The following is a 13601-nucleotide window of genomic DNA, read 5'->3' on the forward strand; positions in this document are numbered from 1 at the left end:
TCATCCTAAAAGATCCTTTTCTCATTGAGATAGTGTTCATGAGATATTTTGGGGCCTACCTTTTGAATGTCACAATCTGAACCCTTTCGAGAGACTTTCCAGAAAAGACCTACTTATAACATGCTTCGATGTCAGACAGACATATGACAAAAATTTTGTCAAATCGCCATTTAAAAAAGGGTATAGTATTGAAATATCTTGAAATTGAGAATAGCAAAAAGGCATGGCAAATTGAATGAATTGCAGGGGTATGTTGAATATCAAAACGCCGACCGGAATGGAGAGAGAACACCACAGAGTAGTCAGTCTCAACAGTGCATCCTTTTAACACTAATAATTTATATGCGAGTTTCACAAGCCTTGTGAGTAGACTATGAAAGTCATTTTCCCTGGAGAGTTGGCCGTGAATGGGCCTGCGATACATGGCTCGCAGACCCTGTGGTCTCATCAAAGATGTTATACCCGTAATCGGCCGCATTTGGAGGGGTGTAAACTATTAAAAGAAGTTAGAGCCGCTCATCAAGCTGATATTAATTTGATCTGACATACGGTGCAGAGAGACAGCAATCTGGCTGGGGTTTGGATTGTGAACACGATGAAGCCCGATGTCATCGGAGATATAGGTCACCTCATTCATACCAAAGGTGTTGGCATGCTTGACAGTCAGAGGTTTGCTTTCGCCAGACTCGCTATCGGGAGTATGATATACTGTCTCATGAAGCTCTCCAGCTAGAACTTTCATGATGCAGTGGGCATTGGCGTGGTCATGGATTGGGGAGCCCTTTTGAGGATTCCACACCAACAAGAGCTAAGAGGATTAGATTGAGATCGGCGGTGAGGATTAAAAAGAAAGGACTTACAATGTTTGCCTTGTGATTAATGTTCTCAATCGCATTGCGCGTGTAGTTCTTGCTTGTATCATTGTGGAAGTACTCGATCCAGTCGCTAGGATCTGAGATGTATTTCTCCAGTAGGGATTTCAAGTAATTCTCGTCAACTTGTTCAGAAGAAATTCCTCCAGAGGTTCCCAAGTGTTCCTTAATGTCTTGGACGAGTCCGCTAAGATCGTATCGTTCCTTGAAAGGCCGATACCCTGGGGTCGATCCCTTATCGAGTGTAGCGACTCCAGCGGAGTGTGAAGTAAGAACAGACGACATATTTGATATGGAGAAAATGTGAGATTGCTTAATTGACGAAGCTTTGTAAATAGTAGTTCGGTCATGCAAACGTGGAAACAGTTTATAAAAAGTTCTTGGTTGGGTCGAAGGGCAAGGTGATCGCAATCCCCGATGGACAATGACGTTGCGGTATTCAATCGGCGATTGGACTGGGTTAAATCGCCGAAAGATAGCATCCACACCGCAACATTCCACGTCAACATTATTTCGTCATTTGGAGGTCTTATGAGTTGACTGATGATCACAATCTTGCCTTTATCTAACTGGACTGTATGTAATTCTTTTCTGGTTGAAACTACCCCAAGTGCTGGAAATCTACCGCAAGTTGTAAAGGTCAGAATACTTGTCACACTATGCTGCAAACCACGAACTTATTTCATTGGCAATATCGAGTTTTTACAGAGCTAGTTTCATATGTGACATGGAGAAAAAAGCACAATTACATTTTGAGTGTTAAAAGATTGAACCTCGTGATTTTTATATCGGGGTTATCAGAGTCATCATTCGTTACAGCATGGTCCTCGTCAGGGTAGAATACGGTCCATTAATTAATGTCAAAATCCGGTAACGATGTAAAAAAGGTATCGTTGTAGCAAGTCGGATCAACAAAGGCGGGTGCGATCGGTGGGAACAATAATTCATGTCCCTCCGATATGGCAGAGTTTGGCCGAGTTGGCTGATTAGTTCTCTCCGTACTGCTCGGCGTCGAGTCCGAGGGGAAAAACTTTCTCAAAGGCTCTGTGCTCCATCTTTCCATTGAATCAGAGAGCGCATCAGCTGCAGACGTACGAAGCTGTGTGTATGCGGCATCTGCGAGGCCCCATATTCGCTTTGTACTTTTGAGACAACCCAGGATAAGAGTAACTCGATTGTAATGGTGGTCAAAGCACTCCTCGGTATGCTTGACCGAAGTCGCGAGTTGAATCATCCCGCACAGCGCCAAGGCAGGTATGACAAAGGGCGAATGTTTAAGGACATTTGGGCAGAGTGAGATTGTGTCAGATATTCTCCGCGAAGCCTCGGTCGCCTTGATGCTGTGGATGGGACGATTGAGTGTCGATGCAATGTGCCGAGTAGGAACTGGCCAAAATTGTTCATCGGTACGGGGCAAAACAGATTGAAGGTCACTTCGGGTGAGATGTAACAACATTGTCGCGTAGGCAATCGTAATATGTGCTTGGAACATCATCTCATCAATATTACCATAAGAGTCGACAATATCTAGCTTTCGGGGTGGTAGATGATTGACCCAACTGACAAGCGCATTTTCCACAGCTTGCAGATGATCTCGATGGTAGTCACGTAGCCGGTTCAATACAATCGCGCGGCAAAGAATTGTTGTCGCTTCAATCCGGTAGCTGAACGATGAGAAGACTGTTTCTTCAGGCGCAAAGACTCTGCGTTTGAAGTCGATTATTTTCCGCGGCGTTGGGATGTCATAGGTGCCCGTATATGCCGAGTCTTCACATGGTAGGCCGACTTCCGGTGCCATCGTACTGCAAAGGAAAGTATTACTCTTAAACGGGGCCGCGATGAAGATGTCGGTAATGTATAATTCCCACCATGTCCGACGCAGGCTTTCAGCCTCAACACTGTTCTCAGAATGGACAGACACGGCGAAGTCCTGACGATTCATCCCTAGCTCCAAGGCAATCTCGACGCTATGGGCAAATGCGTCCTGGGCTTCTTGCCATTCTCCTCGAGCGTAGATGGCGATCGAGTAGATTAGCCAGGCCTGCACCATACATGATGACCGCTCTGGATTGCAGGTTAATTCTGCGATGACCTTGTCTTTATAGCCCTGTGTTGGGCTAGAAGGAAGGTAGTGAGATCCGACGAAGTTCACCACTAGCTGCAAGAACTCGGGATACTGTCTATCATGATAAGTGGCACTCGGCACCAAGATGGGATGCGCCACATGGAAATTTTCGTAGAAAAGACGAAGAAAGCGATCATCGTGAAACCAAGGGTCCCGAGGTGCACCCGGTTGTTCTTGACTCAAGACATCCCTTGAAGGAAGCATAGGCCAGGGGACCGGACCCACAGAGCCTGACGAGTCCGCTATTCTTTGCGGTGAAGTGCTATCGGGGGTCTGCGGTTGCTCTGACACTGGCACTGGCAAGATAAGAGTCGCCTTACATCAAAGTAGCAGTTAGCATTTGATCTGGCTCTGGAAAGAGAAATGGCGTAGGCTCACATCTAATGCATCGGGGTTGCTCGAAGGTGGTACCCGGCGATTGGAGTCCGGTCGGGCTTTCCTGCGACCGCCACGTCGCGAAGGGAGATACTGGCAGTAGTATCCGTGCTGCACGCAACGCGAGCACGTCGGTTTGTGTGCGTCACACTTGAGATGTTGTTTGCGACATTCCGTGCACGCCAAGGAGACCAGTCCGCTTGCTTTCGTTTTGGGCATCGTCAAGAACGGCGGAGGATGGATGAGGAGGTTGATGTGGGATACCGGGGTCATCGGGGTTTCGGCAGAGCCCGAAAGAGCGGACAGGCATTCGTTCATGACCGTTATTGGTTCCCCAAGCCGGTCCATAGCCTCTGAAGGCGTAGTTGTATTCGCTCGAGGAAGATACATGTTCTCAAGAAAAAGACAGAACTTTATGACAGTTAATAGCTTTTAGAGTCTCATAGAATGAGAAACCCCTGGGAAGAGGGGGCAAAGTCACTCCGCCGGCCTGGATCTCGTCACCCAGCGTGTCGTGTACCTAAGCCCGCAGACCAGAGCACGCTATCAGGGCCGCCAGGCGAATCATGGCCAGGGTCAGAATTATTGACTACCAATCATCCCTGCTCTTTTTTATCAGTTTCATTGAATTTGGTGCTCAGCTAGACCAACACCACTGTGGTGCTGGTCATTCGGCGATTGAGCCGACCGCCATGTAGTACGTAGTGCCTTGCGCATCCCTATCCCCCCTTTACTTCGCAATCATGAGGCACAGGCCGTATTGAACTTCTAAATACAGACTGAATTACTGACTACAATGAGTGATCGACTCTCAGGGGCATGGAGCTATGTCAAGTCAAAAATTTAATCGAGCACATAAATCATGCCTTCTATCGAGAACTAATCTCTCCCTGAAGGTCTTGTGTGTGGGTCATGATAGCCTTCTCATCATCAACCGAAGAGTTCTTTTAAGGATAAAAAGGATAGTTTCATTTGCATCACATCACAGCAACTTCACTACCATAGAACCCCCAGAGTATTCATTCTCGGTCAAAAAAAGAAAAGTTGCAATTCAATATTCTTCGCAACCTCTTCTCCGCTTTTGTTCAACATACTCAGAGTCATTTTGTCACCTGTCATCTTTCCCTTATACCTGCAAGTCAAATTTAGCGAAAGGCATACTTGATTAAGAGCATCAGTGTTGCTCACCAGTAGTATGTAGCAGATTTCTCATCCGAAAGTATTTCAATATCTTTTTGTCCCGAATTATTGAGTGTCACTTTGCTGACAGTCCCATGAACGGTAAAATTCGCCTTCTCTTTTCCGCTAGCATCTTTGGACCATTGAGAAATAACGGCCACCCTGTCTCCATTCTGCACATTATCTCGGAAGACGATAGAAAGCACCTCATCGGAGGCGTACGGCGAGTAGTTGAGCTTACCGACGTAGATCAGCATGTTGTCGGTATTTGGTATTATATAGGATAGCTTTATGGCTTTCCTATAAGAGAGATAGGAAAAAATGTGAAGAAAGAAAGGACCTTTTATGATAGAATTTCCAAGCATCATAAAGACGGCATTCATTATAAAGTGACACAGAAGTCTTGGTCAATAATCAAATTATTGACATGTAGTAAAGTAACACACTCTAAACACAAACTTCCCTATTTCACTAGATGCAAAGCAAGCCGTTTTACCCTTCATTTGACGAAGAGATCACCTTAGATGAAAAGTACCTTGTGTAATCTGAGCCAGGTTAAAGCCTCATGCCGAGACATCCGAAGAACCCCTGCTGTTCTTATGCACATATATTAGTTGAATTTACTATGAGTGACGATAACGAATGGCCTCGGAACTTAATCAAGTTCTATGTCTATTGGATCATATTGAGTGATGACATGATAACTTCGATGATAGTAGTGCTCCTATTTTTTCTCAGCGCCTATTGGATTTCCTGTCTCATCCGAGCCTCCGTAGAATTTTTTTAACCTTCAGACAAACATATTTGTGCTACTCAGATAGCTAGCAAGCTTGATTTGAGTGTACAGAAAGATCCTTGAGTGTTCAGAAGGATCCTTGAGTGTTCAGAAAGATCCCTGAGAGTATAATGGCTCAAACTAAGTTTTTCACTTGGGAGCATGACAGATCTGCTACTAAGGCTGCTTGCTGGTAACGATATAGGACACATGATGAGCCAGTACCCTAGGTGATAGATCGAATCAAATATTTGGTGTTGTGATTGAAAAATTATGTTCTCAAAAAGTATCAGTGCCTTACACCGCGTATGGCAGAAGCCTGTCTAGCAGGATCACGCGAGGAGAAGCGGAATATCGCGCGTTTATCACGCGAATTTGGCGTTACTTGATAGTAAACTATTTCTAAGCTATAAACGATATTTCCGCTTAGTTAATAACGAGTATACATTTCAGGGTAGTAGCTCTATCTGGAGATCCGAGTTTCTTCGAATAATCAGTGACATTCGAGATAGAGCATTTAGCTATCTTTCAAAGATCGTAGGATCTATCTAGTTAATATATTAGTAAGCTTATGAATAATCTTCCTATTTAAGATTATTAAGATCTTATAGCGCCAGATCTACTATATTTAACACCCTCTATTAGGGTGCTACTTGCAGGGTAGCGGCCTGTTAGTCAGGTAAGGAAAATGAATACAAAATTGAATCGCTATGGGAACGGGGAAGAATAGCCAATTTTATTTTTCAATCAACTGAAGTTGAATCTTGAAGAGATTTAGTTCGAAAGAAAGGGTGATTCTCCTTCTATGTATAATCTTAATATCGCCATTCCGCTGTTCGCCGAAAGTATGACGATAGAAGGATCCGAGTCCGACTTTGTTATTTCTTATAAACACACATGGTCATTCTTCAATAAGCGTATACGTCATGTACACAATTCATATCCAAAGTCGGCCCGAATAATATCAAATATTCTATTTTTGGTTGTTCCATAACACTTTCGCTGCTACTATAGACTACTATATCTTCTTCTAGCATCGACAAATCACCGCACAGATCTGTATAGGATCTGGAGAAGAATCAAAGAAAGATTGCTAGATATCAACAAGAAGATCTTATACTAAGGCAGAAACGAAATCTTGATCGTCTATTTTATGATGACAAGATAACCATAGAGAATCTTCAGATAGCGAATAATATAATTGGCAAGATTAGGGAAACTCAACAACCACTACAGCACCCAATCACCAAGCGCCAGGTAAAAGCGCTACTTAGCAAAACAGGGTGCTCTTTATTAGAGATGCAAATCTTTCTATTGCTAAAGAAACAAGAAGGATGCCGATGCAGAGCGGAAGCGGATAAGTAAGCAGTGGAAGAAACCGTATAGAACATCACCACGACCGGGTCCTACACAGGGTCAAGATAGAGCACTAGAAAGAGCGGAGGAAGCACGCCAGGAGGGGAAAATCTTTTTCTAGGTAGCGTTAGGCTGCATTGATAGAAGGAAATAATCAGAAATTGTTTCAATCAGTGTGTGACACACCCAAAACCCGGAAGGGTTGGTGGAGGCGGGTTTGAGGCACTAATTCACTAAAGGCGCTAAAGAGTCACTAATTCACTAAAAGCGCTAAAGAGTCATCCGCATATGGATAGACGAAGGTTGCTTTGAGGTCTAGCTACACCTAACTAATAAAACAAAAGTACCACTGAGTGGGGGCCAAAGTGAATGTACCCACCCACTCTCGATTCTGTTCAGGGCTGACGGAAAACTCAAGGTTCGGCCCCTGACCTGGTTATTTCGACCTTCAAATTTGGGAAACTTCGCCAGGATAACCCCCACCACCGCTATGAGCTCTCTTGCCACTACCTTCGTCAACCCTCTTACCACCACCTTCGTGCCACCGGCCGAGTGCACCACTGATACATACGACATTTCATGGTCTCAGAGCTCTGGTTACACTTGGTGGTGGGCGAGCCTAGGCGCCGAAGATTGGACCACTTGCTTCCCATCCGAATATGAACCAACAAGCTATTTCTCGCCAGGCATCTGTCCAGAGGGATACTCCGCTGCCGGCGAGTCGCAGGTCACGAGTAGTGGTGAAGTCGAGACACGAGCCACTTGTTGTCCTAGGTAATTAACCACAAGCGCTTACCCCATTTGTACATGTGCCAACATTTATTGACTTCGGTCTTGTCATAGTTACTACAATGCTCAAACCGGCACGGATTGGCCTTGGTACACATCGAATCAATGTACATCCTCCAACGCCAACGCTAGTTCCGTCTATAGCTATACTGTGACGGTCTCAGGGACTTCGACAGTAACACAGACGGGGACTTTTGGCGTCAATGCTAAGGGTGTTTCCATTCGGTGGAAGTCAGCTGACTTTGCGCCATCAACATCGAGTTTAAGCGCAAGTTCAACAACTACAACGTCGGCTTCCACCCCTGATACCACTAGTCAAGCCGCAACAGCGACAACAATAGCAGCATCAGCAGCAGCGAGTGATAACAGCAGCCAGAATTCCTCCAGTGGTCTCTCAACAGGCGCAAAAGCAGGCATGGGAGTTGGAATTGCTGCTGGTGCTATGATATTTATTACTCTCGCCTTCTGGCTCTATCGGAGACGGCGAAAGACCAGCTTTATCCAGAATGGCCGGATAAAAAGTCTTAGTGAACTAGGCGCGACACCAAAGCCTAGCGAACTAGCTGCACGACCAAATGCTAGTGAATTAAGTGCACTAAGCCCACAGAACCCTCAGATGAAAACGGGGTTCTACCCGTATGAGATTGGCTCAAGTGAAGGAAGTATACGACTACGAGAGATGTCTCCTGTAGAGCTAGACACCCCTCGGTGATTAGAACGCTTGCAAATATCACCTTGATGATGTCTATATATGAGAAATAAGCGGGTATTATAGCCATTACTTCTCGTTATTACGCATAGCTACCTACGTTTATAAAAATTTATTGTAGATTATATTATTTTCTAAGGTGCGTAGAAGCTTGTGGACCCCTAATTCTTAGATCTCTTATATACTCTCCTAAACGTATGTTTCCTTCAACTTGGGTTATAACTCAGGATTGGAGGTGTGATGCTTTAATATCTCGTATATGAGTATCCGCACTTGAGTATATTGAACTTGCTACGGGCTCGATTGTTCCTTTCTATTGCTGATGTCGAGAGCCTATCTACTACGAAATTTAGAATGGGCTTATGAAGTCTATAGCTCAAGTAACTATAGTACTCAATAAGACTTGATCAAATGAATAATATTGTCGAAGAGTAGTAGAGAATATTTCTAAGGCTTTCGCTTTATATAATAAGGCTGACTTACTTGGGAGCATGCTGTCAACAGCAGGTAGGTACTTCGTCTACCTCACAAGCATTGAATGAATTCAACAGAACTTAGTATCTTTGTGTCAAAGGACAAACATTGAAGCATCTTTGGATGACCCTGCCTGTTCCTGAGCCTGGATTGAGACGATCCGCCTAGCTGAAGCATATCGGTTTATGTGTCTTCTACTTCTCTTGTGCTGCTAAATATATTATTTCAAAACCGAGATAGAATACAAATGAACAGAGCTCAAGCCAGCTAGCTATCGCATGCAAGAGTCATTCATTCTTGTATGTCAGAATTTTGCTACAATATTTATATAAATGTATAAGTCGATACCTGCCTCCTTCCAGGACTTAGATGCTATTGTATTAGATATCTCATTTCTACCGCAACAAAATGTAATTGGCCGGATGGTGTAGTTGGTTATCACATGTCGTTAACACCGACAAGGTCCTCGGATCGAGCCCGGGTCTGGTCATTATTTTTGTATTTCCTCAAGCTATCAACTAGCAGTGTCTCCGCCTATTTACACCGCTCTCGCGTTGTAGGTGTGCAACACACTGATCTAACATTTTTCCTACCACCTGGACTTTTTGCTTCTCTATCCAACACCACCTTTTAAATATGGCTTAGTTCGACGAATTTGGGTATGAGGTTCCGGAGGTTTGGAAAATAAAAGTCCCAGGTGGATTAATTCACCCTGTCATTGTAGGAGGTTATGTTACCAGCGTGTTATCAGGAAGTATTCTTTAACCTGAAGATTGCCTTCATGGGCTCACGGTTCTGGACAGGAGGACCAGCGAGCGTCGGCATTTGAAAGTCAGGCTATCAGTGTCAAACATAGAAAAGGGCAATTTTGATCAGCTTTGCATTTATCGGGTTGAATTTTTGGGTTCTGTATGACTTGAAAACTTGATTTGGGGCCCAAGACGATCGAAGAGCACACTTTACTTTGTGATCCCTACGCCTAACATATAACCTCAACCATGGCGCTTGCTCCATCTAATGCTGCTAGGGCTGGGGTCCAGGCCAGGATCTAGACACGGAAAGGTAACCACGGGCGACAAAAGCAGTATGAAGCTCATCGACCCGTTGAATGCCTACCATCTTAATTATTACCGGGAGAACTGTGCTCTGGGTCCCAAAAATGTTTGCCACTCATTGCTATAAAACGACTTGTGCTGTTGCTCTCCGCTTGCGCTGAGTACTGCCCCTTCCTGACCCGTGGGCCCGGGCGGTAACCGGCCTGCAGTTTGATCATTCGACATATTCTCCTTCAGATAGATGCAGCAATTAATAATCTCAATTAATAAAAGTGGTCACCTCTCTCCTGGACACCACCATAATACGTCGCCTTGAATTCCCTAAAAATGATGCGTGAAAAAGGAATGCAAGCTAGCCCACCAGATGACAGCCCATGGTAATCTAAGACAGCGTCGAAAAACCAGCCCAGATTAAACATTTCGCACGCATGCCGGAAATGGATCATCAAGAGTCATGAGTGTGTGAAAGTCAAATGATTCCAATATGTTTTGCTTGGACAAGGTGGGGGAGATTTTGCGCCACCTTCACGCCAAGGCCGGTAAAGTTCTAAATTTCCGCATTGATAATGAAACTTAAAGTGTGCCATGGTACATTAAGTTCAGGAAGCCAAGATAATCTCATTCTCGATTCTTTCGTATTTAGTTTCCGTTCCACGAAATCAAGGTATCATCGAAGACAAGCACATATAAAAAAAGGAAGACTGGATTATTTGCTATTTCCTGAGACAAACATGGCCCAGTAGTTCTTTGGTCGCGGAACTTGACATTCCATTCATTACACCTCCGAAGCAAAACTCATATCACGCACAGCATAATAAGTGAAGATCCCTATTCTATTATGACTGAGAGAGTATTATTGATTTTTCTTGCCTTTGGTGAGCTTTCATCTGTCATCGCCCTTCTATCAGAGCCTTGTAAGTGACTGACTTTTGCAGCGTTTCTTGTCTTGTCCCAGGCCCAGAATAGTGCCCTTAATCTTGCCAAGTGCACTAGCTGGTGTATTAAAAACTACCCAAATGCAGCAATCAACTGCGTTCTCCCTGCGGTTCGTGGTCAGGGACCTTGTTATGTCTGCGGCCCATTGAAGACATCTCCGACACAACAACTTTGTGCTGGTTCATGTAAGGAGACTAGTACCGACAGCAAAAATTGCGGAGCATGTGGCAAGACTGTAGGTTACCGTATTATCTTTGTCTTCTCCCCTATTGGGAGCATTTGACGCTAACAATTTCAAAGTGTCCTAGCGGAACAAGCTGTATTTCTGGCTCTTGCAAGTGTCCCAATAACGGTCAGTTATGCAATGGGGCTTGTGTAGACCTGAGCAGTAACAATCAGAACTGTGGCGCTTGTGGCAAGACTGTACGTTACCGAAAAATTTGGTTCTACCTCCTATTGTGAGCGCTTGACGCTAAAAATTCCAAAGTGTCCTAGCGGAACAAGCTGTATTTCTGGCTCTTGCAAGTGTCCCAATAATGGTCAGCTATGCAATGGGGCTTGTGTAGACCTTAGCAGTGACTATCTGAACTGTGGAACATGTGGCAATATTGTAAGATATCCCACTTTCTCTCTCATATCCCTTTCTTCTCAAAGCTGACAGGGGCTTCAAGTGCTATTCGGGAAGATTTTGCTTTTCAGGCACCTGCGATTGCCCTAGCAACACTCGCCTTTGTGATGATACTTGTGTGGGCGATGACAGTCTCAATTGCGGGGGATGTGGTATCAAAGTACTGGACCCTCTATATATTCGAAGCCGGAATACTGACAGAATTATAGTGTCCTCCTGGCTCAAGCTGCAGGGTAGGAGGGATATGCAAATGTGATAACAACAATCAGGTTCCCTGTAACGGCCAGTGTCCTCATTATCAAGATGATTTCTATAACTGTGGTACATGTGGCAATGAAGTAAGTCAACCCCAGAGTGGCCGTATATTAGAATGCCTGACAGGGCCTCGCAGTGTCCATCTTCTTCGGTTTGCCTGTCCGGTACCTGCGAGTGCCAAGGTAACTTGCAGTTATGTAATGGTCAGTGTGTGAGTTTTGAAACGGATGCAAATTGTGGCGGATGTGGAAATCAGGTAATTCCATCCACGATGCCCCGGAACCAAAATTCGATTGACCTATCTTCAGTGCCCGCCGGATACCCGATGCGAGGCAAATCAGGAATGTCGCTGTTTGGCCACTGGTGCATCTCTTTGCAATGGTGGCTGCCCTGACTTTACGTCTGATTCGGATAACTGCGGTCGGTGTGGCAACCAGGTACTTATTCTTCTATAGCACCTATCAAAAAGACAATCAACTTATATAGGGCTTCAGTGTCCTGTTGGCTCATCTTGTCGTGGATCCATCTGTTATTGCGACGGTAGCAATGATGAGCCGCCATGTAATTGATGGTTTCTGATTGCGAAGGTATATTCGAAGCTCAACGTGATCATAAAATTGGTTCTCTGAAACCTGTCCTCCAAATCTCCTTTTTTTGAATGAAGCGGCTACTGTGGACACCGTTTCCAGTTGTCTTGTATTTTTCTTAATGTCTGGCTCTCTCTACTACCATTTTGCCGTTTTTATCTTCGTTGCATTTGATATCTACAAATAATGGTTTGACTAAACATGATTCATTACCTTGGTGTTACCGGCCACTTTGTCCTAGTTAGGAGGCTGAGGCTTAAGTACTATAATGATGTTATACAATATTACTTCCTTTCGCTCATTTTCGGGTCTGAAATAGATAGCAATCAATAAATACACGAAGAGAGGAAACCTCGTCGTAGCCCTCTTTCTTTGTGTCAATAGCTCAGATTGTCTTGAGTTAAAATGAGGTCCTTTCTCAATGCAACAATTTCCCTTTCGCAGATTCATCGATATATTGAGCTAGTGACGCTGGTTTGAATAGATTGGAAAGAGCAAAGTCATGTATTGGTGAACAATTCAAATGATCCAGGTTTTGATGTGGCACATGATGGGCCATTCACCAATGGAACAATAGCCTGGAGTCCAGACCTCCATAGCTGAAATCTTACATTTAAAAGCAAAATATGAGTAAATCAATAGAATAGCAGAACATTGCAGCCCAAAATAAATCCATTACACCTTAAATTCATAATATGCTACTTCAGATTTACTCAATGGGAATAAGCCTACGAAGGACATGTATGAAATAACTTCTCTCTTCCAGATCATGTAACCTTTTGCTTTTGAAGATGATGTGGTACGAGAGTGAAGGTGTGACAAATATTTGTTAGGAAATTTCTCCTTGACAGGATCTTGAGAAAGCTTGTATTCGCTCTTTTTCATGGTGTGTCAAGTACTCTACGTCCGCTCCGTTGTTCCTTCAAGGCGTTGTTGCTATTCCTGAAAGACTATGGATCTGCACAGCGTCTGCGCCTAACGCGATTACCACCCAGCCATTGATCTCTGCCTGCCAGTCGTTCTATCATTCAAGATAGCAAGCAAAAATGCCCCTTCTCGACTCCAAATTGCAGGGCGCCATTTCTGCAGCAGGGCATGGAGCTCACTGTCTCAACTTATCCTGTATGCTAATCGATCATGAAGTCACTTAGACTTGCAATGACAAGACACACTTAGTAACAGGAGGTGAGGCCGCGTGGGTGCTGAAATTATGGGTGGCTGCTAAAGGTACAGTGCATAGTCGGCGCAGTTTCAGCGGCGTAGATTGTTGTTTGCACACGACCTGACCCGGTCGCTTGGCGGCTTTCAGTTCAGATTGATCCGGAGTTTCAATACAGCCGCTGTGAGATATTGCGATCACCGTAAAGAAATTCAGTGCTAAATTTTTCGCCTCATTTATCCAAAAATTGAGCAATCACTGGCTTATACGAATCATGGCCACAATGTTCCAGCACGCTCTTCATTGGTTCAGAGTCGGCAACGAATA

The 13601-nt window shown here is 44.4% G+C and overlaps 4 protein-coding genes across 4 annotated transcripts; 1 reads left to right on the forward strand and 3 right to left on the reverse strand.

Moving 5' to 3' along the window:
- Positions 1-380: 380 nt before the first annotated feature.
- On the reverse strand, positions 381-1157 carry N7462_008953 (uncharacterized protein; the record flags this gene model as incomplete). Its single annotated transcript, XM_057080667.1, has 3 exons — positions 381-493; positions 550-808; positions 861-1157. The coding sequence occupies 3 exons, from the start codon at positions 1155-1157 to the stop codon at positions 381-383; spliced, it is 669 nt and encodes a 222-aa protein (XP_056930995.1).
- A 565-nt stretch (positions 1158-1722) lies between these two features.
- N7462_008954 (fungal specific transcription factor domain-containing protein) lies at positions 1723-3201 on the reverse strand (the record flags this gene model as incomplete). The annotated part of the gene is made up of 1 exon (XM_057080668.1): positions 1723-3201. The coding sequence occupies one exon, from the start codon at positions 3199-3201 to the stop codon at positions 1723-1725; it is 1479 nt and encodes a 492-aa protein (XP_056930996.1).
- Positions 3202-4401: 1200 nt separating this feature from the next.
- On the reverse strand, positions 4402-4808 carry N7462_008955 (uncharacterized protein; the record flags this gene model as incomplete). The annotated part of the gene is made up of 2 exons (XM_057080669.1): positions 4402-4504; positions 4561-4808. 2 exons carry the CDS (start codon positions 4806-4808, stop codon positions 4402-4404), a joined length of 351 nt encoding a protein of 116 aa, XP_056930997.1.
- A 2364-nt stretch (positions 4809-7172) lies between these two features.
- N7462_008956 (uncharacterized protein) lies at positions 7173-8183 on the forward strand (the record flags this gene model as incomplete). The annotated part of the gene is made up of 2 exons (XM_057080670.1): positions 7173-7456; positions 7526-8183. 2 exons carry the CDS (start codon positions 7173-7175, stop codon positions 8181-8183), a joined length of 942 nt encoding a protein of 313 aa, XP_056930998.1.
- Between the last annotated feature and the right edge of the window lie 5418 nt (positions 8184-13601).

This window comes from Penicillium macrosclerotiorum, assembly GCF_028827735.1.
Source record: "Penicillium macrosclerotiorum strain IBT 26536 chromosome Unknown utg000008l_segment0_segment0, whole genome shotgun sequence".
Classification (NCBI taxonomy): Eukaryota; Fungi; Ascomycota; class Eurotiomycetes; order Eurotiales; family Aspergillaceae; genus Penicillium; species Penicillium macrosclerotiorum.